This window comes from Peromyscus maniculatus, chromosome 2, assembly GCF_049852395.1.
Source record: "Peromyscus maniculatus bairdii isolate BWxNUB_F1_BW_parent chromosome 2, HU_Pman_BW_mat_3.1, whole genome shotgun sequence".
Classification (NCBI taxonomy): Eukaryota; Metazoa; Chordata; class Mammalia; order Rodentia; family Cricetidae; genus Peromyscus; species Peromyscus maniculatus.
The window spans coordinates 164,940,154-164,963,504 of record NC_134853.1 but is presented as its reverse complement, the minus strand read 5'-3'; the positions used below and the strand labels follow the sequence as shown (position 1 = coordinate 164,963,504).

Here is a 23,351-nt window from a genome sequence, read left to right as displayed (position 1 = left end):
CTTCGGACCTGGGGGCTTGACTGAAGACTGGGCGGGAGGGCTCTGTCCTCACCACTTGGTAAAGGCAGGGAGCCCAGGGCCATAAAAAGCTCTGGGATTCTGACTGGAGGCCTGGGACCTAGGTGAAGTGGGGACCTGAAGAGAGTTGACCTCAGCCAGAGGCGGTGGTCAGCAGCCTCTCATTACATTTGGGATTGATGACAAGCCTCACAGTCTACTTCCTGACCAGACCAGTCCTGTGACTTCACAGGCCAGTGAAGGTGACAGAGATGTTTTCTTCAGCTGTGAGGAGGTCCAGGTCCTCAATCCTCTTACAGTGGCCAGAAGAGGGTGAAATCATGTAGCCCAGGCTGGCCTCCACTATGTAGCCAAGGATAACTTTGAATCTTGATCCTCTTGCCTCTATATCAGAGATGCTGGGCTTATGGGCATATGCCACCATGCCTAGTTTATTTGGTGCTAGAGATTGAACCCAAGGCTTTGTGCATGTTAGGAAAGCACTTTACCAACTCAGTTAGATCCCCAGCCCTTGGTCTTTCAAGCCTAGGCTAGCCCCAGAGATCCTCCTGTTTCAGTGCTGAGTTCACAGGCATGTCTGCAGGTATCACTTGGAATCAACACAACACCCAACTGAGGGCTGACCTGTGACCCTCCCCGCCCCGCCCCCTTTGCAGCTATTTCCAGACCTGGTGTGAGCGCCTGAGGCACACAGAAGTGTCCCAGGACCAGCCTCAAGTCTTCCAGGACGACCTGAGAAAAGACCTGGGGGCCACACTTGCTGGCTCACAGGAGGCCTGCAGAGCAGCGCCCCCAGCACAGGCTCCCCGCTGTGTGGCCCAGGCCTCTGTCCTGGGCTGGAGAAGCTTTCTGCAGCAGAGGGGCGCTAACAGGCAGCTGAGGAAGGCCCAGACCCAGCAGGCTTTTGTGGTATGGTGAGTCCCCCTGGGGCAGTGTTGGGTGGCCCAGCAACGGTCAGGAAGGACAACGTCCTGACCCCAATCCAGGTGGCCCTGTGCTGGGTCCTGTGGATGCATGAGTCCTACCTAGGCCAGGGCCACCAAGCTCATGCCGTCCGGCACCTGACAACCAGGCGAGTGCCCAAGGCCCGAGGGCAACCTCATACCATGCTTCCAGCTCAGGTTTTGAACTTGGTTTTGGTAAGGGTGGAGCATATTGGGCGGCTGAGTGGTGCCTGCTGAGTGTCTGGGTGGCAGGAGGGTAGAGACATCTTGGTCTTTGGAGTGGGTCCCGGTTCTGCCACTTTCTAGTGTGACCCGCCCTTGGAAAAGCTTCTGACGCTAACTGCCTTGCCTTGCAGCCCTGCCAAGTGTGCGCGTGTGCTCAACACAATAAATGGGCAGCGCATTGGCATCTTCCCAGAGGAGGGGAACAGAACATAGCTGTTAGTTAGGACTGCCCTCTCTGTCCCTTTAAACAGGATGCTTGCCCCTGATGTGTGTGATATTCTATACACTTCTGATGCACATTTGGTGGATTATCCAGAATAGGGATGGGTGGGGGCCCAGGCCTGGGCATTTGTCTTTTGCAGAGCCCTAGAATCCTGGCTCTAATGGGCACCTCCTTCTTCTCCAGGGTCCTAGAGGTCTGGATTCGGTTAGCAGCCCAGGCTCATGTCCAACGAGCTGATATCACCCAGTGCTGGCAGAGGCTTCAGTATCTCCTTAGGACCCACTGGGTTCAGGGGCAGTCGACTCTGTTGAAACAGGGGCTGGAGCCACAGACCCAGGCACAGGGCATGGACTTCAGGCACTGGCTAAGGCTGGCCAGCAGAGGACACCTCCTGCACCTGATGGACACCCCAAACTTTTTGATACAGGTGAGGTGAGCCCAGGTGTGCGTGTGTGCGTGTGTTGGGGAGGAGTCACTTCCCCGGTCTTAAAATCAGCTGGTTTCTGCCAACGATGGGACTTAGACACCACCCAGCCCAGCTCTGGATGGCCAGCGATATGCTGGAGGCAGGAGGACCCATCGACCCATCAGCAAACCTCTTGAGTGACAGCCTGGTGCCAGTCTGGTTACAAAGGCTCTTTGTCTATTAATGGCACAGACACAGACTTTTTAAACAGTGTTTATGGCTGGGCATAGTGGTATATGACTCCAATCCCAGCACTAGGAAAGCAGAGGCAGACAAATCTCTGTGAGTTGGAAGTCAGCCAGGGCTGCATAGTAAAACACTATTTCAACAAACAAACAAACAAATTAATAATAATAATAATAATGATAATAATAATAATAATAATAATAATAATAATAATAATAATAATGCATTTGTGGGTCAGCAGGGTGGCTGGGCAGGGAAAGGTGCTCACCATGCCAGCCCAGTGACTGATTTGATCCTCAGAACTGATGTACCGGTGGAAGGAGATAATAAACTCCTTAATTAATAAACTCCTTAATAATAAACAAAGTTGTCCTCTGGCCCCCCACTTTGTATACCAAGGTATTGCATGCCCCCTCCCTACACTTACCACACACACACAAGTCTTTAAAAAGATAGATATATGGAGACAGCAGCAATTTTAGTTTTATTGGAAGAAAAATGAAATGTGCCCATTACAGAAAATAAAGTAGAAAGTAGGTTTTTATTTTTGTATAAAAATGGGACCCAGAAGTCCTTAGCTCTGACATAACAAACAATGAGGGGCTTATGGCCTGGCAGGAGAGAAGAGGGCCTCACAAATGCCTGCTGGGGGCAAGAAACGGCCCTGCCCAGCAGTCTGGAGATGTAGCAGAGGGACCAGCCTGTGATCCCGACAGGCCGGGCAGTGTTCCTAAGGACTGGGCATCGCCACGAGTCCTGCTTCAGATTGCCAGAAAGAGCCTAAGAAGATCACCCAAGTGGCTTTTGCCTTTTAAATGGAATTGCCATAGTCTTGCTGGGTTTCAGTACTCCCAGGTATGGGCCTAGGGCAACGGCAGGTTATAGGGTCTCATGCTTTTACTTGTAGATTTTCAGGGCTTTGTAGACCCAGCTTGCATAGCCCAGGTTGCTTCAACTCAGCCTCTTGAGTAGTGAAATTTCACGGGGACACTGCCACCCTTTAAAAGTACACATACTTCATCCTCGCAGTAATAGCCAGGTTCCCATACACTGTGCTCTCCTATACTGGGGCTTCTAGAAATAAAGCAGACACCAAGAATGGTACCCAAGGCCCTGCTCTTTACCACAGGCACACCCACAAGGTAGCCCTCACCTGGCAACATGTGCAGGTGGTGAGCCATCCTGTGGTGGCAGGGAGTCACCCATATATGTTGTATTAGTTGGGAGCTCAGACCTCAGGCCACATCTGAGAGCCAAGGCTTCAGCAATGTCCTAAAGCTTAAGTCAGAAGTATAACTTAGCTCTCAGGGATGGCCTGAGCTCCACCACAGGGCAGCTATCATTGGGCCAGTCTCTGCTTAGATGTCTTCAGCCAGATGGAGAATGGTCAGAGGCAGCACAAGCCATGTACTAGTGGCTTGCCTCCTCTGGGGGGTCTTGGAACTCCTGGGAGAAACACCCCCTTTGCACACAGGGCGCAGGAATCCCTCCTGGTCAGCAGGCTCAAGCCACTGCCTTTGACCCTTGCTCCCCTGCTGTTCCCTCAGACCCACAGCTGCTGGACACCTGTCCTACGGAATGTGTTGCCCAGCCTGGCATGGCAGCATGGAAGAGGCACACAGAGGACCCCATCCTGTGCTCTGAGTAAGGAGCTGAGTCCCTGTCTCAGCCCTCAGGCCAAGCCCTGTGGAACACTGCCCCTGTTCACAGCTGTCTGGACCATTCCCTTCTGCTGCCATTAGCTCCTTGGGCCAGCCCACCACCTGGAGACCCGAGGGTGGCCACTGTTCTCCCAAACCAAGGCATTTTCCTCTCTTGACACACTTCTCCTCTCCAGGTGACAGAGAGAGACCCCTCTGCCCAACCTTCCAGTTCTGGCTGCCACTGCCTGCATGGGCACAGCTCCCTACAGGACTAGGCGAGCTCTGCAGCTCTGAGACCAGGGCCCTCCAGGGCCAAGGCGAGGCTCCCCAAAGGTGGCTAGGGCAGGATCAGCTTTGTATGTGCATGGGGGAGGGGTGGTCCTCTCAGGCCAGTGACTGGGTGACCCCAGCAAGATGGCTCTGGGGCTCTTGCTCTTCACCTTGTAGAGGTTGTGATGTTCTTGGCCTGCAGGAATAGGTACCTACAGTGTTGGCAGTTCCAGGCTTCCCAGCAGGCCAGGTGCCTGGCAAGGGCATGGCAGCGCTGGGTAGATGTTCACTGGCTGGAGCAGCTGTCTCGGACCCTGGTAGGTAGGCTTAGTTCCTCTCCACCCTTCAGAGGCCCTGGGAGCAACTTCTCTCTCATTCATCTCACCCCTTGGCAAACTCTAGACACTAACTGCATCTCACTGTGGTCTCTGGACTAAAGTCCAAAGCCTTAGGGATGGGGCTCAGGGGTCCTTGTCTGCTAACATTTCCAGACGATGGCCCCTCGTCACATCCCTTTCACCCTGGGATGGCAGAAGTAGAAGGACCAGGGCTGCCAGGATGGCAGAGGGTCTTTCTGTCAACTCTCTCTGTAGCTCAGACAATGGCACCTGGACCAGGCCTGGAGGACATGGCGGAAAAAGGTCCTTCAGCTGCAGGTGGCCCGACGGCTGCACCAGCAGGAAGACATCTGGGTCCTTTCCCAGGTGGCTCTACCTCCCTTCACTAGCCAGCCTTCCAAACCGGTGTCACCTTTGGGGAGAGCCATGGGGGGAGGGGGTGCCCATGCTCAGCCCCGAGGGCTCCTCATTCAGTGAGTTGGTCAGTGGTTACAGAGCACACAGCCTCGACATTAGAGCCCTTGACTGGTGGCCTTAAGCCCAGCCCAGTGTCACAGTCACTCAGTCTGAGAACCAGGCTGGTCCCGGTAGCGCCTGGGTCACACACAGGCTTCTCACTTGCAGGTCACTGGGCATAGCTTCCCAGGGTACAAGTCCAGTCTATTCAGAGCCTGTATATTTGGGCTGAGCTAGGGTGGGCTGGAGACCAGGGCAGAGAAAGGGCCTCTGGTTAAGACACAGAACATAGCTCAGGTGTCAGTCTGACAGGCCAGGACAGGCCCTGGAGGGAGCCTGAGACAAATGGCATTTCTTGTCCCTCCCTGCCTCCAGGCCTTTGAAAAGTGGTACCAGCGCCTGGTAGCCAGGAGCCCACAAGAGGAACCAACAGCACGTGTGCCCTGGAAACAGTTGACAGCAGCCCAGATGTAGCATGTGTGGGGCAGAGCAGGGTCCAGCAGCAGCTATGAAATAAACAGACCCAAGCCTAGACCTCTGCGGGAAGGAACAGGCCCACAGCTGGAGGGGTCAGCTCCCAGAGCTCTGGGGAAGGAACAGGCCCACAGCTGGAGGGGTCAGCTCCCAGAGCTCCGGGGAAGGAACAGGCCCACAGCTGGAGGGGTCAGCTCCCAGAGCTCTGGGGAAGGGGGGGCGGTGGTGGCAATAAAAGGACCTCCCCATCCTGGCTGCCTCTGCTCAGTCCCTCCAAGGCTTCTCTCCACTGCAGTCACCTGGGCCTGGGAGACAAGGGGAGAGGAAATCCCCTGCTCTACCTAAGTTGCTCTATGGACAGCTTCCTCCCGTTCCCTGACTCAAACAAGACCAGCAGGCTGGGAGCCAGGCCTCAGGAGCAGCCATCTGTACCTGCCAGTCACTACCCCAGGTAGTAAGGCCTGAGGGCTGACTGGGGAGGAGCGCCAGGACAGCTTCTTGGCTAGGCTCAACAGAGAAGATGGCAGCTGGCAGGAGTGCCCGCTCAGGAGCCCAGGAGTGGGCCAGACTCGGCCATGGGCATAGCTGGGCCCTGCTCAGGTCAATCTCATCTCATGACCTTGAGCAGAGAGCATGAGCCTCCGAAATGGGGCATCTCGGGTCCAGCCAGAGCCTGGGTGCTTCCTGACAGTCTAGCTGTCATTATCATGTGTGGAGAGATGAGAGGGGGGCTCCAGGAGAGGACGATGCCAGGGTGCAGGCTCATGGGGCCTGAGCTTCTCTCTTCGCGGTGTGCCTGTTGAGCAGCTCAAATGTGTCCTCTACCACCTGCCACAGGCAGCTGTCCAGCGGGAACTCGTTGTCCACCAGGTTGACCAGGAAGTAGTTGTCATGGATGTACTGGATGATCATGCGGGATGGGGATTCCTCCTCATACAGTTTGCCCCACTGCTCGATCCACAGGGCAAAGGCCTCATCCTACACGTGGACACAGACACACACGTGTAGGGTCAACAGGGCTCCTACACCCGGGTCTGGGCTCATGCTGTCTCCCCGCAGGCCGCCCAGAGAAGAGCAAGGCAGGGCACACACCTTCCCACTCACCTACCTTCCAGAACATGAAGCTGATGGGATCCACCACAGTAGGCTGGATGATCTCTCGACCAGGGAAGATGCCCCAGGTGACAGCATTGGGCTGCAGCTCGGGGGCATTCGTGATGTTCTTGCCCTGGGAACAGAGGCAGGGCAACTGCAGCCCCACTGCTGGCAGGCCTCGGCCAGCTAGTGCTACTGTGTCTGCCACCATCAACAGCATCCCCCTCTACGTGAACCGGAGCCCTAGAGACGTCCTGGGCAGCTCCCCTCACCCTGCTCCCCACTTCCGCCTGACTGGACTTCTGTTCTGCCTCGCAGCTTTTTTTTTTTTTTTTTTTTTTTTGAGACAAGGATTTGCTCATAATCTAGGCTAGCCTTGAACTCAAGATCCTCCAGCAATTAGCTGCTCAATGCTGGGGTTCCAATGTGTGCTGCCACAGTTGGTCTTTCTGCTGCTTCTCGTCCAGGCCTACAACAGCAGTCTGCTCTCTACCTGGCACAAGGGCCCCTGACTGCGTTCCCTGGTCCTTGCCACCTCATAGTTGGTGCTGAGATCTTTGTAAAAAGAAATGGAGGCAAGCCACTCTGCCATTGGAGAAAGGCTCCCCTTGCTTTTAGGTCGTCTCCAGGCCTCAGGCAGGCCACCAGACTCCTGGTCCTGCTTCAACACTACCACGTCCTATTTGCAGTTTCTCCATAGGCAGTGCAGTGCATGCAGTGCATGCAGCACAGCGCAGTGCAGTGCACTGCCTTTCCTTCCGCCCTTTCCCCAGAAGGCCCTTTGCCCTTTGTTTAGTCTGTGTCCTTAGATTCAGGCAAGGGTCTGGGGACAAGGCTCAATGGGCAGGAGTGCTTGTTGCACGAGTTTGGATCCCAGCACCGTGTGAAAAGCCGGCATGGCTCAGCAGGTGCCTGCCACCCCAGCACTGCGTGGGGGGAGACAAGAGGATTGCTGAGGCATGCTGCTGTCAACACAGCTCTAGTTCAGTGAGAGACGCTGTTTCGAGGGACGAAAGCAGAGTGATAGAGAAGGACACTGGACATCCTCCTTTGGCCTCCAGGCGAGTGCACCTGTATGTGCGCGCACACACACATATGCAATTGCACACGGGCTCAGCCCACACAGGATCCCTTCTAGGAACCCTGGACCTCTCGGGTGTACCGACATCAACAATGTATCCTGTAGCATCCTACAGTGAACATGCCTTTCCTACGTACATAGACATGTCACTGCACATATTCACCTGCCCCCCAGTCTGCCTCCATCTGTTGTACAACAGGCCTGGCCTGAGCCTTTGGGACTGTCAGGACCATGTGGGAGCTGGCTTACCTGCACATCCACAATGTGGTAGTTGACTCGGAGCTCGTACTTCTTGAGCACTTGCAGAAGTGCCTCCACTGTCTCAGGGGAGGTGAAGAACTCTAGGTAGGCCTGAGGGAGAAGACACCGATCAGGTCAACCCCGGCTCCTTGCCGGCTTCCCTGCCTTCCCTCCTCACCCCGCTGCAGTCCATCTCCACATTGACAAGCCTGCCTACTCCATCTCTCAGCCAGATGCCTGGCCTCCTTCAGGAGAGGACCCCATCTGTACAAGGGTAAGACACTGAAGGCTTTGGGGTTAGAGGAGGCACTGCGGACCAGGAGGAACTGTGGAGGCTGGGTGAACGCAGAAGGAAAGAGGCTTCTCTGTCTGGAGTAGTCACAGGGTACCAGCTACTGGGTGACAATGCCACAACAAGGCACTTGTGTCTGCACGTGGCCTCATCACCCTCGTGTTCTAGAATGTTCAGAATACTGCAAGGTGGGTACTTATGCCCAGAGGAGGAAGCCAGGTTTGGGGCTATATCAAGGGGAACAGCAGAGCTGGCACCTAAAGCCAGGTCTCCTGAGTCTAAGGCTCAAGGCCTAGCTGCAGAGTGTAATTTAGCCCCTGCAGGCCTGGGATTAAAGTGCCCGTCTCGTTAGCAGCCAGAGCTCTGAAAGCTGACTGTGTCCTTGTTCTTCCTCTGGGAAGAATACTGCATATGTTTCATTATATTTTGTACTCCAAACATAAAATGCCTCCCTCCTCCATTTTACAGAACAAACTAGTGAACCCGGGTGACCTATTATTCACTCTGCTCCATAGTTATTCAAAACGCAGGGCCCAGGAAGGAAAGGTCAGGGCTCTATTCCAGTCTCTGGAGATATCCTAAGCCCTGGTCAGGGTGAGTAGCTTCAAGCAGCCTAGCATACCTTCTGGAAGACGTAGCCCCCACTAGGGCCCCAGCCTACAACAGGGTCTGAGGATGGCTTCCCATTGATGTTGGGCTGTGAGTTGATGGTGAGGATGCCCAGCCTGTTCACTCGGAGCAGCTCTTCCTTCATCAGGCTGGTTTCTGCTGCCAGGGGATCATCGTTCCAGGGCAGGCAGGTGACCTGCAAGATGAGGTGAGCTGAACTTGGCATTGATGAGTCTGGACCTGGGTCGTTTCCTCCTTGGACCTAGCCTGTCTCTGCTTCCACGGGCTCCTCAATGGGATTTCTTACCCATTCCCTCAGCTGAGGTGCACATCCACAAGAGAGGAAACAGCCTAGCTCTCGTCCAGCCCAAGGCTGAGGCAAGACTGGGGTGGAGACCCCAGGTACCCCACCCTACCCCACTCACTGTGTGGCCATGCTGGTTTGGCTCTCCAGAGAGGTAATGTTCAAAGACTTCAAAGACACTCTCTTCGCTGGTGAGCTCCTCACCCCACATCTTCAGCAGCTCCTCCCTGGGGGACTTGCTTTTCAGGTAGAAGAGGTAGTAGTCCTTCAGCTCCCCAAAGGCTGGTGAGGAGGAATTACCCCTGGCAGGAGTGTAGGGGTCAGGGCACTTTCCTGTAAACCCCATCCCTAACTCCCCCCAGGCAGCAGCAGGTCCCTAGCAAGGAGTGGCTGTTGCCCTCACCAGCGGCCGTTGGGAAACTCATCCCAGTCCTGTGTGCGGTAGATATAGCTTTTCGGTCTGGAGGCCCAGAAGATGGGACGCACATATTCCTCCCGGCGCTTGGGATGAGCACTGACAGCCCAGGGCAGGGGACGCCTGGTGAAAGGAAGAGGGAAAAACCAAGGCATTAACTGGAGTGAGCTAGAGGAAGTCACCAAGCCTGGCGGCTGCAGCTTCACTCCAAGCCCCCCCGGAATACTCCTCCAGCTTCCATTTCCTACCTGGGGTCCTCAGTCCACATGCCCAGTTGCTTTAGCACCTCCATAGTGGCCACCTCACGGTTGAGGGTGTAGAAGTGGAGGCCCGGCACCAAGCCGCTGTCCAGCAGCTCCCGGCACAAGCTCACAGCCAGCTCAATGCCATAGTTGCGGATGGCAGCATCATTGTCTTTGATGGGCTCGATGACATCCTTGATCTTCTGCGGTACCTCCAGCTTGGACAGTTTTACAAGCTGCCGAAGGGAGGAGTAGGCCTGTCCGAGACACAAGAGGTGTGGGGTCATCTCCAGCCTGTGCTCTGCCCTATTGCCTCCCTAGGCTCTTGGCTAATTAGTTTCATGTGGAGAGACCTGGGAAAGCTGGGGGGCATTGCTGGGCTTTCTTCTTCTGTTGGAGAATCTGGAAGCTGCCTATAGCATTTCTGCCATCAGCCTAAACCAGCCCCTGAGCCCAACACAGTGGTCACCTAACTCAGCTATTCCCAAGCTTCACTGGCCAGTCTTCTGCCAAACGTAAGGTTTAAATTACAGATCCCACCTCTGGAATGCTGAGATTGTAAGTGCATACCATTGGGTTTAGCTTAACCAAACTTTCTGATGAGAGCTATGATTACTTTCAATGACATCTGTCAGCACGCCAAAGTACAAGCCCTTTATAGATACCACTATGTCTTAGGGGTGACAACTGAGGCGACCAAATGTAGCATGTGGACACTGAGTGCCACTGAGGAAGAACTTCAGTATAAACTGGAGCTCTGAGCCCTGGCCCAGGACTGCTATGGAACAATCTTTGTATACTGTAAATATGTATTGCTCTCACTGTTAATAAAAAGCTGATTGGCCGATAGCTGGGCAGGAAAAGATTGGGTGAGACAGCCTGACACAGAAAGGATGCTGGGAGGAAGAAGGGCGGAGTCAGAGGAGTCCCCAGACAGAGAGTAAGCAAGACATGCCAGAAAGGTAAATGCCACAAGCCTTGGGGCAGCACATAGGTTAGTAGAAATGGGTTAACTTAACTTGTAAGAGCTAGTTAGTTATAAGCCTAAGCTATTAGCTGAGCATTTGTAATTAATATTGAGTCTCCATGTCCATTATTTGGGAACTGATGGGTGGAAAAAAAAACTCCCACCAACAAATGGTGTTCCTGTGTGGGGCCAGAATTTCCACATACGACCTGAGAAAGCTTAAAAAAGATTCTAAGGGCTGGAGAGATGGCTCAGAGGTTAAGAGCACTGCTTGTCCTTCCAGAGGACCTGAGTTCAATTCCCAGCAACCACATGGTGGCTCACAACCATCTGAAGTGAGATCTGGTGCCCTCTTCTGGCCTGCAGGGATACATGCAGTCAGAACACTGTATACATAATAAATAAATAAATCTTAAAAAAAAAAAAAAAGATTCTAAACACAGAAAATGAAGCCAAGCATGGCTTCCTAGTCTCACGTCCCTCATACCGGCCACAGTACAGAGATGTATGTCCTGGAAGCTGCCAACATGCTATGAGCTACACTGCATGCAGGGTTCCTGCAGTCTCTCACATGGGCCGAGGTGCAGAGAGACATCTCTTGGCCACTGCCTTCGGACTTGAGCTGCCAGCACAAGCTGCCAGCATTCTGCATGGAGGGTTTGGGGTTTTGCTCATGCAGACAGAAAAGGTTACAGATATATGGTAAGGACAGATCCAGACAGAAAAAATAGAACCTCTAAATGGGTTACAGTGAGTTTAAAAATATACATAGGCTTGGGAGAGAGAAAATAAAGAGTTATATGGTCATAGATTAAAAAATATAGTTTTAAAATAATAAATTCCTTAAAAAGGGAGTAAAGTGCCAGGCGGTGGTGGCGCACGCCTTTGATCCCAGCACTCGGGAGGCAGAGCCAGGCAGATCTCTGTGAGTTCGAGGCCAGCCTGGGCTACAGAGTGAGTTCCAGGACAGGTTCCAAAGCTACACAGAGAAACCCTGTCTCGAAAAACCAAAAAACAAAACAAAACAAAAACAAAACAAACAAAAACAAAAAAACCTGCTGGATTAAACCAAGATACATATTTAAAAAAAATGTCTTGACTTTAAAAAAGAAGTAAAAAAATATCCTACTTTGGGGAAGAGGTTTTGCTTTTATTTCCACAGGAAATGGGAGGCTGTGGATTCATTCCAGGTTAAAGATGATCAGGTTTGATTGAGGAAGACCCCCTGAAATCCTGACTATAGACATAAAGAAATAAACCTAGAAGAACTACAAGACACGTGATATATACTTTACCTGCTTAAATACATAACAAAATATCATCTTTGGCTAACCTATGTACAATGTACCGTCTATAGTTGTATTAATGCATATATAGATATATGTGTTACCTTTAAAAGTTTATATATTTTCAGAGCAAGGGAACCAGACATCAATAAAGACAGATGGCCCAGATGATCCAACATCTCAGAATGCCTGTTTCAGTTTGTGAGTTCTGCATCCAGAACAACTTCAAGGAGGGGTGCTGGCTGAGATGATCCAGCCTCACAGACTACTCTAGCCAAGATTTAACAATTATCCTGATTTTCTTCAGTTTCCCCCAAAAGATGTCAGTGCCCCCAACAACAAGTAGTCTAGAGAATGACACCCAGATTCCCAAAAATATTGATTATGGATGTTATTATTTAAGGGGGATTGATTACAAGTTATTATTGATAATGGTCAAGAAAAAAAAACTAAACAAAGGAGTTAAATTCAAAGATCTCTTTCTGAAAGAAAAAAGGGGGATACAATATAGAAATGATGAAATAAAAGGATAGATTATTGAATCTACTCACTCTGTAGCCCAGGCTGGCCTTGAACTCACAGAGATCTCCCTGCCTCTGCCTCCTGAGTGCTGGGATTAAAGGCATGTGCCACCACCCGGCTTCAAAATATTTTATATTGGCATGGATTTTGGTTTATTGATACAAATTTAAAGTTAATTTTGTTATACTATATATATGCTTCTATTCTGGTGTATTGTGCTTATGCAATTCATTTTAAAATGTTATGTATAATTAAGAAATACAGATTAATAGTCATCTATAATAGTCAAACTTATAGTCATGTCAGGTATGTTTTCAAGGTCATAAGCAGATATATTTAGATAAATGGTCTTCAAACACATCAAAGATCTATAGAATATAGCATTTAAAATGTTTTAATAACCTAAGGCTTTTCATGACAATGAGACACGTCTGCTCCTGGCAGCACCAATTTACTTCAAAGGAAGATGATGGGCCTTGAAGAACCTCCATATGGAGTTTGCTTTCTTTATGGCAAAAGCTAGCCATTTGGGCAAAGAAACTGCCCTTGCCTCAATTGATGACAATATACTGTCCAAATTGGAGCAACAGGACATAAGAAAGGCAACTGCCAAACTTTGCCAAGACAAGGGAGGACAGTCCTCAGAATTCCCTGCTTCCACTGGGCGGTGATGGTGCACACCTTTAATGCCAGCACTTGGGAGGCAGAGGCAGGGGGATCTCTGTGAGTGCAAGGCCAGCCTGGGCTACAGAGTTCCAGGAAAGGTGCAAAGCTACACAGAGAAACCCTTTCTTGAAAAACCAAAAAAAAAAAAAAAAAAAAATTTCCCCACTTCTCAGAAATGTCTGTCAGATATACTGGGCCTAGAGGCCAAAGTTGACCCAACGTTACAGAAGAACTTTGAGTGACTGTCCAGGCAGCCTGATGTCCCTGTCATTGGGTAACATTTCATCCTTCAGGGATCTTTGATGGAGTTAAAGACTAAATTGTTAAACTTACAATTTTCCTTAGTTATGATAAAAAGCAAATTAGGTATAAAACTTTAGACTCACAAAGAAAAGATAGATAATAAAATATTTTCTCTGATTTTGCCAAATACAAATAGACTAGATATTGTAACAGTAATTTTTACTGTTTTTGTTGTATATAATTTTACTATATTAAAGTTAAAACCTTCCTTTTTAATTAGACAAAAAGGGGGAAATGCTATGAAACAATCTTTGTACACTGTAAACATGTATTGTTTTCATTGTTAATAAAAAGCTGATTGACCAATAGCTGGGCAGGAAAAGATTGGGCGAGACAGCCTGACACAGAAAATTCTGGAAGGAAGAAGGGCGGAGTCAGAGGAGTCGTCAGCCAGATAAAGAGTAAGCAAGACATGCTGGAGAGGTAAATGTCACAAGCCTTGGGTAGCACACAGATAAACAGAAATGGGTTAATTTAAGTTGTAAATAATTTTAGTTATTAATATGTCTGAGTTATTGACTGAGCATTTGTAAGTAAAATTAAGATTCCGGTTGGTTATTTGGGAGCAGGCAGTTGGACCGGAAAACTCCATCCACACAGGTCAGTGTACTGGAGTGAGGGAACCAGGCTCTCCTGAGCTCCTCACCTGTATAGGAAAGATCCCAGGCAGGATAGGGCAGGAGATGCCTATTTCTGTGCAGGCCTTCACAAAATGGAAGAAGGTGCTGGCCTCAAAGAAGAGCTGAGTGATGATGAAGTCAGCGCCCGCAGATACCTTCTCCTTCAAGTGCTTCAGGTCATCCTCAAAGCTCTCTGCCTCAGGGTGGCCTTTGGGGTAACCTACCAATAAAGAAGACAGTGAGAAGCCTGATCTCAATGGCCCTGCTCCAGGAGTGAAGACACGAGAGTGCCCAAGGCCTGGGCACAGTCCTCAGCCCAGGTTCAGTATGCATGCCTCCCAGCAGCAGTGCTGACAGGTGAACTGTGGTTGTCCAAGTTCAATGCTGTGTTTCAGAACCTGTAGATGAGCCCCCAGGAGTGGGGTGAACTGTTCCAAATGCTACAAACTCTCCTGTCTCACTCAGTTAGGCAAACCAGGCCTACACTTTGTGGCCACAGACAGAATGCCACATTCAATATTAATACTAATTGGACTGCTTCTAGGAAGCCAGACTTGACTCTGAGCATTGGACCTAAGGTGTTGGTTCATGTTTTATATTGTTTTGGGTTGGGGATTGAACCTAACATCTTATGCATGCTAAGCAAGCACTCAAGTACTGAGCCTCATCCCTGGTTCCTCTGAGAGAGAGAAGTAGGGGGTTGTTTTTTTGCAACAGGGTCTCACTATGTAGCTATGTAGCCTTGACTGGCTTGGAACTCTGTAGACCAAGCTGACCCTGAATTCAAAGAGATTGATTGCCTCTGCCTCCCAAATGCTGTGGTTAAAGCTGTGCACCCAGCCCTAACAGTATTCCTTTCTTTTCTTTTTTTTTCAGTATTCTTTTTTAATTAAAAAAAAAAAATAGTATGTATGTCACTACAATCCCTCTGAGTCAGGATACTGAAAGGTTCAGAATTATATTACGGGGGCTGGAGAGAGGGCTCAGCAGTTAGAAGCACTGGCTGCTCTTGTAGAGGCCCTCTTCTAGCCTCTGTAGGTACCAGGCATGCACATAGTGCGCAGACATACATGCAGGAAGGAAAGCATACATATAAACTAATAACTAAAAATCACATTCTATGAAGAAGGAGAAAGGGAAGTTTTGCTTCAAGAAATGAATAGAGGGCTGGAGGGATGGCGCAGCAGTTAAGAGTGCTTACTGCTTTTGGAAGGACCTGCATTTCCCCGGCACCTAGACGGTGGCTCAAAACCTTCCGACTCCGCGGACACTTGCACACATGCTGGACGGACACATAACACTAAACAAATAAATATATTTTTAAAAGAAACAAAAGACAGACTATTAATAACTACTTCCCAGTGTCTAAAGGTCTGTCATGGACAGAATCACCTGGCTGCACTCCCCACTCGTCACCCTCTTCTGAAGGCAGAATGCACATCAGTTTCAATTCCACAAAAAAACTCTCTGCAGGGCTGGCAAGATGGTTCAGTGGGTAGAGGCACTTTCAAGCAAGCCTGATGACCTGAGTTCAATCCCCAGATCCTACAATGTAGGAGAGAACCAATTCTCAAGAGTTGTCCTTTAGCTGGGTGGTGGCACACGCCTTTAATCCCAGCACTTGGGAGGCAGAGGTGGGCGGATCTCTGGGAGTTCAAGGCCAGCCAGGTCTACAGAGCGGGTTCCAGGACAGCCAGGACTACACAAAGAAACCTTGTCTTGAAAAAAACCAAAAATCAATCAACAAGCAAACATAAATGACCTCCACATGTATGTCATGTTACATGCATGCCTATGTGTATTTGCACAGACACACAGGCACTCACAAAATAAAGAGGCGAAATATTTTTTTTTGCCCTACAGTTTGATTACACCAGGAGTGTGGGGGATAGAACAGTGGGATGACCATGAGCTGAGCGTGCAGAAGATGGGGTTCCCAAATTGCCCAGAGGCTCTTTAAGCCCATTGGTGGCTTTGTGAACAACTCTATGACTCCTCCATGAGCAACCTCACCAGCAGCCTGGCACAGGCACCAGAGCTCCAGCAGGAGCACAGCTAAGCAGAGGGCCGACCTGAACCAGAGCTGTCTGGAACCCCAGCTACCTCACTGTGATAAGGACATTCACCAAGGATAGATATAAAAACTCTTGTTTCAAGGCATAAAGGACCAGGAGCTCAGGCACCAGAATTTCAGCTTTGAACACGCTCTCTCTCCAGTGGGAAATTCCGAAGCCACACAACTGAGCAGCTGAAGCACCGCCAGGCAGAGCCACACTGGCCCACAGTTGGGCTTTGCTCACTTTGCTATATTCTTTTTCTGCCATGACCAGCTTGGCAGTTTTCAAGTGTTTTATTTGTTTCCTTTTAGTTTTATGTATACGTGTGCCGTGTGTGCAAGTGCCAGTGGAGGCCAGAGCAGGGCATTGGAGCCCCTGGAGCTGGAGTGGCAGAAGCTTGTGAGCCATAGGGTATGAGTGCTGGAACAGAACTCTGGTTTTCTGAAGGAGCAGCAGGCACTCAGCCCCCGAGTCTTCACTCCAGCCCAAGTGTGCTACCTTTTAACCACCAATTTCACCACTCACTCTACAACAGGCAAAGCACAGAACCACGTGACAAGTGTGAGCTCCCAGCTCTGCTCCGTTCCCCTCACCAGCTCCTCACACCCGCAGCCAGTGCACGTGTACACAGTCCCCGGATTGCCGCATCCAGGCCAGCAGGAGCAGTGACATTCAGAACAGCTGGCAATACCTGTCCGTCCCCCCAATCTTGAGCAGTGTTTCCCAGACTTAGCCAGTTACACACCCTGCTGAGGAGCACATGGAGGCAGTGGGGGTGGGGGCTGGAGAAAGCCCAAAGTGACACACGACAACTTTCTTGAAGCTACAAACCTTGTTTTTAAATTCTGTTACTTAAGGGACGGCTCAGTAAGTGAAGGCTTGCTGTCAAGTCTGCCCACCTGAGTTTGAATCCCAGAACTGACACGGTGGACAGAGAGCTGACTCCTGAAAGCTGGCCTCTCACCTTCACTCGTGTGTGTGTGTGTGTGTGTGTGTGTGTGTGTGTGTGTGTGTGTGCGCATAAATAAAAAAATGACATTTACTACTTTATCTATTACTCCATAATGTAAGCACCTACTCATCTACTTATTTTCTGGGTGCTGGGATGGAACCTGTAACCTCACACACAAGGCAAGCTCTGATGGAACCTGGGACCTTGTACACATGAAGTAAGCTCTCTAGCACCAAACTATAGCTCCAGTTCTGGGTTTCTAAGACAAGTTCAGGCTGGCCTTGAACTCCTCCTCTACCTGCCTCCCCATCCCTTAGTGCAAGGATTAGAGCTGAGCCAGGGTGAGCTTCATTTCCTACAAACGGAGAGCTAACAGAAGAGTCAGAGTTGGGGGCTGTCTGGAGCTGACATTATGCACACAGAAGCAGGCCTCACGCATAGGACAGTGGGTCTATGAGGGCCTTTTACACAACAGATGCACAGTGAAAAGTCCCTGGACCCTGTGGTACACAGGGAATGAAGAAGGGCCTCAGTTCCTGACTCCTTCCAGGGCTTGATGAATCAATCCTGTGCCTGGAGTCTTCTTCATCACACACACACACACACACACACACACACACACACACACACACACTCAGTTCACTTCGGCGCTCCCCCACTCTGTACCCACCCAATCACCACATCCTGAACTGAATGCTGCCTGGCTTTCCTTTTAGCCTGTCCCTTCTCTGTGCCCACTTACCGGCCACACAGATGTCAAAGTAGTCGCCAAACTCGTTCCGGATGTGCTTCACCAGGTCTGTGGCACAGCTGAAGCCTCCTTCCTCTGTTTCCCAGTGGTCACCTACAGGGTCTGTAGGGTTGCTGGAGGTCATGGTCACGGGGTGTCCCCTGACCTCCAGAGAGTCTTCTTGTTCCCTCTACCTACTCCTACACTTGGCTGTGGGCTCCTCAAAGGCAGAGACTTCCTACTGTGCACGTCTAGTCTGCCACCTGGCAAACAGGAGGTGGAGGGCAGTGGTCAGCTGTCAAAGTCTACCATGGCTGACTCTGCAGGCCCTGCTGTGGGCGGTGAGACCAGGGAAGGTGTGGCTTTCTACTGAGCCTGGAGTTTTGGGGACTCTGTCCTGGCCCTGATACCCTGGGTGTGCTCAGGCACCCTCTCCCACCCCTCTGTTCTCGCAGAGCTCCTGAATTCTTGGTAGATTTTCTACTCATGAGGAGTCCTGTGGTGAGCAGACCCCTCAGGCTCCCACTTCCCATTGTTGTGAGGCCTAAAGACAGGAGGCACCCGGGGGCTCCTGGGAAATGCCAGCACAGCACACTATGGCTAGACCAGACAGTGCCAGAGTCTGGTGGCACTGTGTAATGGGGGCAGAGGGTTAGCAGGCACCAGCCACATCCCAACTGAACTGCATTCAGGTCAAGAGGTGGAAGAGGCCACCCCACTTGTGTGAAGGCCATGGTGGACCCAATACCCACAATGCTCACTGATCCTCCTGCAGCAAGGGGACCCCGAACGGGTTTAGTGTGGGGCCCAGGGAAAGTAAGAGACTTTTCTGGGGAGAGGAGAAGCCTTCAGAAAAGCAAGAACCCGGGAAGGAGGGGTGCTGGCGCCACACCTCCCCTCAGCGCCATTATGTTCTTCAGGCCAAGCTGCCTGGCTCTGTGCAGATGGCCTGTAATCTCCTCCTGGCGCTGCTGGCAGCAGGTCATGTGCAGGATGGTTTCCAAGCCACAGTAGTTGACTGCTGTGCTGGCAATCATCATGGAGGAGGTCTCCTTGTCTGAGCCAGGGTCTCCAGCTGGGTGCCAGGTAACATCCACGAAGAGGGGGCCCCCTGCTGCCATCCGGTCAAACCTGTAGGGGATTTCTTCCTTAAGTTTGGGCCCCTGGGGGAACAGTGTGCTCACTCAGCCTCCCGGCAGGGAGAAGGGGGTGTGAGGAGGGGGAGGGGAGGGAGCCGGAGCAGCACAGAATGCAAGCTGGTGTCAGAGCACCGAGCTTCCTTCCCAGGCACGTCACCTAATAACCTCTCTGAGCCACAGTGTCTTTGTGTATAAGATGTGGCAGATAACGGCACCTACTCCACACTGACTGGGTCAGATGACTGTGCAGCACTCAAAGTCGAGCCTGAGCTCAGGGAGAGCCACTCCGACTACTGACTGGTGGACAACAATGTCGCCATTTTGTGTGACCAGCACGTCATGCTTCTCAGAGTGCAAGCACACTCACTGGTTTTGGGTGAGTTTAGAGTCTTGACAGCTGAGAGTTTGGGATCTCAGCAGTGGCAGGCAGAGGGTCTCACTTTAGGAAAGCCAGAGAGAGCGATCAGCAGACGCAAGATTCTCTTGTGCTGCCACCACGGCCCCCTTGCATCAGCCTGCAGAGCAAGGCTGGGTTCCTGAACTAGATTCAAAAGCCTTCACATGTTAAAGCTATAAGGGTGTGTCTAAGCATCCTAGGCCTTGAAATTTCTGAACCTAGGGAGCAGCACATAGCAAGTATGAACTAGAAGGCATCAACTTTTGTGGTTGTTTTTGAGACAGGGTCTCATGTAGCCCAGACTAACATCAAACTCCTCTATTTGTTCTTTATGTGTTGTTTGTTTAGAGACAAGGTCTCACTATGTAGCTCTGGCTGATCTAAAACTAACTATGTAGACCAGGTTGGCTTTAAACTCACAAGATCCGCCTGCCTCTGCCTCCCAAGTGCTGGAAATAAGAATGTGCGCCACCATGCCCAGCTCTTAACCAAGCTAGCCTCGGACTCAGATCTGCTTGCCTCTGCCTCCTGAGTGCTGGGATTACAGGCGTGCCCCCACACCCTGTTTATGTAGTGCTAGGGATCAAATTTAGGATTTCCTGCAAGCTACATACTCACTCATCAACTGAGCTATATTCCTCCTTACCTTTCTGCCCTCCTTTTTAAGATAGGGTGTCATTATGTAACCCTGGCTGGCCTGGACCCTAGGTAGCCTAGGCTGGCTTTGAACTCATAGTTACCCTCCTGCCGCTGAGTGTTAAGGTTAAGCATTACCACTATGCCTGACTTTCCTTTCTTTCTTCTTCGTGATCTGGGACAAAGCACGGGGATATAGCAAAACACTCTCCGACTTGAAGAAAAGGAACTGGAATTCAGAAAATGCTATCACCAAGAGTGTGTTTCCTGATTTGGAAACCGCACGCTCCCAGTGTCCAGCTAGCTCAACACATTCCCTAAGTTGCTATTTGTTGACTTCCTAAGCTCCTCATGAGCCAGCCCCAAGTTCTGCCAAAGAATGCAGCCTGAGAAGGAACATTTTTGGCCTACTGAGAAGTGCGTCCAAACATATCTAATGCTGCTTCAGAGGGACTTTTGCAGACAAGAAGTTGTAAGCTGCGGACCAAACTCCCTGTCTCGTTTCTGCTCCTTCCTGCCTCCTCTCTCCAACGCCTTTTCCTGCCGGGTTAAAGGGCAGCTCGTGTTCCCCTCCGCTGACCCCCATTACTTAACCTCGCTACTCACCTTGAGATGAGGTTAACGGCTCCCTCGGCAGTCCGAGGAGGGAAGAACTCCAGGGAGAACCACTTGTCCCCAGAGTCCATTCTGCGCCTCATCTTCTCCCGGAGTCTCTCGTGCCGCTCTGGGTCCAGGCTGGGGGTGGAACATCTCGAACTGTCCTTCGAGCCCTCGCTTCCACTGCTGCTGCCCTCGTTCACCATGGCTGGGTTCCTGCCGTACAGGGTGGGGGCCGGGGGCATCAGAGGGATGGCCGCCAAACCCCATGCACACCCAGCACTGGAGGAGGCGGCTCCAGTGGCGGACACTGCCCTGCTTAGGAAGGCAGCCGACCCCGGGGGAGGCGCGCACAGCTCCTACCCAGAGGCTCCATGCGCCTCGCCCCCCTGCTCGGGTCTGGCTCTTTGTATGATGACCTCCCTCGAGGCACGGGGCCACTCAGGGATCCTTCAGCTCATGAATCCTTGGTGACAGCTACCTGATAGAGCGTGGCACAGAAAGCCTCCCACAGCCAGCTTCTGAGGCCCATGTTCCCAGGGATGGGTAACAGTGCTCAGCTGGGAGGACCTTGGCTCCCCGATGGTGCATCTCAGTCAGCTTAGACCCAGGGTGAGTGGGGAAGGAACAGGGAACCTTTCCTGGAGGGTGTGCTCAAGTGGGCGGAGCTGTGACAAAGAGCCCTGAGCTGAAGCTGGGGCCACGCAAAAGGGGCGGGAGTAAGGTTTCCAGGCCGGAGAGAAGGCTCCGGCGGCGTAAGTCAAAGAAGCCAGATGAAGAGCGGGGGGAGGGGCGAAGTGTGGGCAGGCAGGAGCTGAGGGGGTGGTGGAGATAGAGCTCACGGCCGCTGGCCCGCCTGGAACACGTTATAGGTTGTGTGCAGCAAGGCTGGGCTGCCTAATTTCTCGATTCACTGTACTCCAAAAAGACTGTTGTGTTGTGAGCTAGAGCTTGACTGGAGCGGGCTTGCAAAAGCAGGCAGATGGAAATCACTAAGGGTAGGGATTTATGGCCACCTCCGGACAAAGGCTGTCCCATATGTGCCTGCCCTGGACACACCAGTGAAGTCAAAGGAATCGGTGCCCACAGTGCCACCGCATACGCAGTCCTGGTCACACTAATCACAGCCTGGCTAACAGGGCATAGAGCCATCCTGCAGTCTGGCCAGGAAATGACAGACAACTGAGAACAAAACAAACATGACTACCGCACAGTAATGGGCAAACACACAGTAGTGGCTATCTGTGTGGTGACGCGGAGCGACAGAGGAACGGCCAGGTCAGGTTCATTCCTTTCCAGAAACTTCCACCTCTAAGCCACTGTACCATTTTGGGTCTTAGCCTCGAGAATACAGACGAAAAACTCAGCCCCTACTTAGTGCCAATGCTATCCCCCTATTGATTAATGCCAGTTTTATTCTGACCTAAAGCCGCCAGGTTCTCATGGAGATGAGAAAGAAGGCAACCTTACATGTCAGACAAGTCCCTCCTATATCCAAGGCAGATGCCTCATTCTCACCGCTGAAAGAAATCCTGCAGAGCTGACTCACCTGCAGCAAACTGCGCCAAGATTTAAGCATTTCTAATACGTGCCCTATTTCAACCAACGCCCCCAACTATCCGTTATTAGTTGAGCCCCCACAACATACACGGTAGAGACTGTGAGCTAACAGGTTTATTTACCCCTCGGCTGTCGTCCCCTGCCTGAGACCAGGACCAGGGATCCTGTTCGCGGCATCCCCAGTGCCTGACAGAGTAACAGCCAGTTACTCACTGAGCCCTAATGGCAAATGACTCCACACTCGTCTCAAAACGCCCCTCTGTCACCTCCAGATGGCTTGTGCCAAACCCTGAGCCCTACCACTCCCAAAAACGTTGCAATGGACATATGTGCCCAGTAGGGCGCCGTGGGCACCTGGGCGACAAAGCCAGTGGTCCACCACTCCTTTCCAGATCCTGCCAGGGAGGCAGGTTTTAAGAAACTGGCAGCCAGGCAAGGGGGTGCACACATTTAATCCCAGCTCTCGGGAGGCAGAGGCAAGCGGATCTCTGAGTTTGAGGCCTGGTGTACAGAGAATTCCAGGACAGCCAGGGCTACACAGAGAAACCCGTTCTCGAAAAAAACAAAACAAAACAAAACTAAACAGGCAGACTGGACACTGTGGCTGGCAACCACCTGGTGCTGGTGGCCTGAGGGATGGGAATCGGGTCACCTGGTCAGTGGGTCACAGGCCTGGACGGGGATGCGGATCCCAGATGGCTCCGGAGGCTGGATCATCACCCAGATCCAGGACTCCTTTAACCCTGGGATACCTTCGAGCAGGCAGGGAGGCTGGGGTGACAGCCACTGGGGGCTTAGGCTGGAGGAGCGACCGGAGCCTTCAGGAGTAGAGGGCAGGGCGGGCCAACCCCCGGCTGCCGGCCCACAAAGAAGCCCCGCCATCAGTGGGTGGCGAACTGACACATTCGCCACCCGGAGAATTCCTCCGCGGCGTCCCAGGCCTCTGAGCCACTCACCGTCCTCTCAGAGCCTTGGGGGTTGCGGCGCCATCTCCCTAGCACAGGCGGTGGGGGCGGGGCGCAGCTGCCGGTTACCAAGGGAAACAGGGCAAGGGACAGGCGGAAGTCATCAAGACGATGACAGGAAGTTCCGCCCCCAACATGGCCGCGCCCGGAGGTCTCTTGGGAAGCCGGTCCAGGACTGCGTCATGTGACGCGAGCTCTCGCCCCACCCGTCTGCAGCCACTCCCTGTCTCCCGTCCCGAAGCTCGAGAGGGCCACGTGACCCTCCCGGGGCCAGTCACGTGAGGCGCAGATCCTGGGTGGGAGGGGGGTTGGCCTAGGGGGTCCGGAGTGGCAGGAAAGGAGGAAGATGGCGGGGTGCAGGGGGTCTGTGTGCTGCTGCTGCAGGTGGTGCTGCTGCTGCGGTGAACGCGAGAGCCGCACGCCCGAGGAGCTG

The 23,351-nt window shown here is 51.9% G+C and overlaps 3 protein-coding genes across 16 annotated transcripts in view; 2 read left to right on the top strand and 1 right to left on the bottom strand.

Moving 5' to 3' along the window:
• The window catches only part of C2H1orf167 (chromosome 2 C1orf167 homolog), an 18,551-nt gene extending 13,058 nt beyond the window's left edge, over positions 1-5,493 (top strand). For 4 of the 10 annotated variants that reach the window (XM_076565643.1, XM_076565641.1, XM_076565640.1 and 1 more), the window contains exons 11-16: positions 675-932; positions 1,594-1,837; positions 3,610-3,706; positions 3,900-4,038; positions 4,178-4,292; positions 4,569-4,790. In XM_076565643.1, the coding sequence (XP_076421758.1) occupies positions 675-932; positions 1,594-1,837; positions 3,610-3,706; positions 3,900-4,038; positions 4,178-4,292; positions 4,569-4,790 (1,075 nt within the window). Of the gene's footprint in view, positions 1-674; positions 933-1,593; positions 1,838-2,303; positions 2,457-3,609; positions 3,707-3,899; positions 4,039-4,177; positions 4,293-4,568; positions 4,791-5,144 lie in introns of those variants that run through there. The other 6 variants (XR_013049458.1, XR_013049459.1, XM_076565645.1 and 3 more) reach the window with 4 other exon arrangements.
• On the bottom strand, positions 2,522-23,155 carry Mthfr (methylenetetrahydrofolate reductase). Of its 4 annotated transcripts, XR_013049461.1 has the most exons (14): positions 22,910-23,155; positions 20,403-20,609; positions 18,517-18,755; positions 17,637-17,747; positions 13,912-14,105; positions 9,528-9,778; positions 9,268-9,402; positions 8,986-9,166; positions 8,574-8,756; positions 7,669-7,770; positions 6,352-6,471; positions 5,423-6,221; positions 3,389-5,330; positions 2,522-3,296 (listed from the first exon to the last, which is right to left on the bottom strand). XR_013049461.1 is itself a non-coding variant. In XM_042272526.2 (12 exons), the coding sequence occupies exons 2-12, from the start codon at positions 20,597-20,599 to the stop codon at positions 6,006-6,008; spliced, it is 1,929 nt and encodes a 642-aa protein (XP_042128460.1). In that variant the 5' UTR covers positions 20,600-20,609; positions 22,910-23,045; the 3' UTR covers positions 2,522-6,005. The 4 variants fall into 4 exon arrangements, 3 of the variants coding, with proteins under 3 accessions (XP_042128460.1, XP_042128458.2, XP_042128459.1); XM_042272526.2 differs by having other exon boundaries at positions 2,522-6,221; positions 22,910-23,045; XM_042272524.2 differs by lacking the exon at positions 22,910-23,155 and adding an exon at positions 22,606-22,874 and having other exon boundaries at positions 2,522-6,221.
• Positions 23,029-23,351, top strand: part of Clcn6 (chloride voltage-gated channel 6) — a 41,188-nt gene continuing 40,865 nt past the window's right edge. For both annotated transcript variants that reach the window (XR_006069801.2, XM_006989052.4), the window contains exon 1: positions 23,029-23,351. Coding sequence is in view for 1 of the 2 variants with exons in the window: in XM_006989052.4 (XP_006989114.2) it covers positions 23,265-23,351 (87 nt within the window). In the remaining variant the exon portion in view is untranslated.

Excerpts from the sequence above, each read along its gene's own strand:
- Mthfr (XM_042272524.2), bottom strand. The coding sequence starts at position 22,835 with ATGGCGGGGCTTCTTTGTGGGCCGGCAGCCGGGGGTTGGCCCGCCCTG. Across the intron at positions 8,757-8,985 it reads CAAACCAGCATGGCCACACA|GTCACCTGCCTGCCCTGGAA; the intron begins GTGAGTGGGGTA and ends CTCATCTTGCAG. Across the intron at positions 6,222-6,351 it reads TCAGCTTCATGTTCTGGAAG|GATGAGGCCTTTGCCCTGTG; the intron begins GTAGGTGAGTGG and ends GTCCACGTGTAG.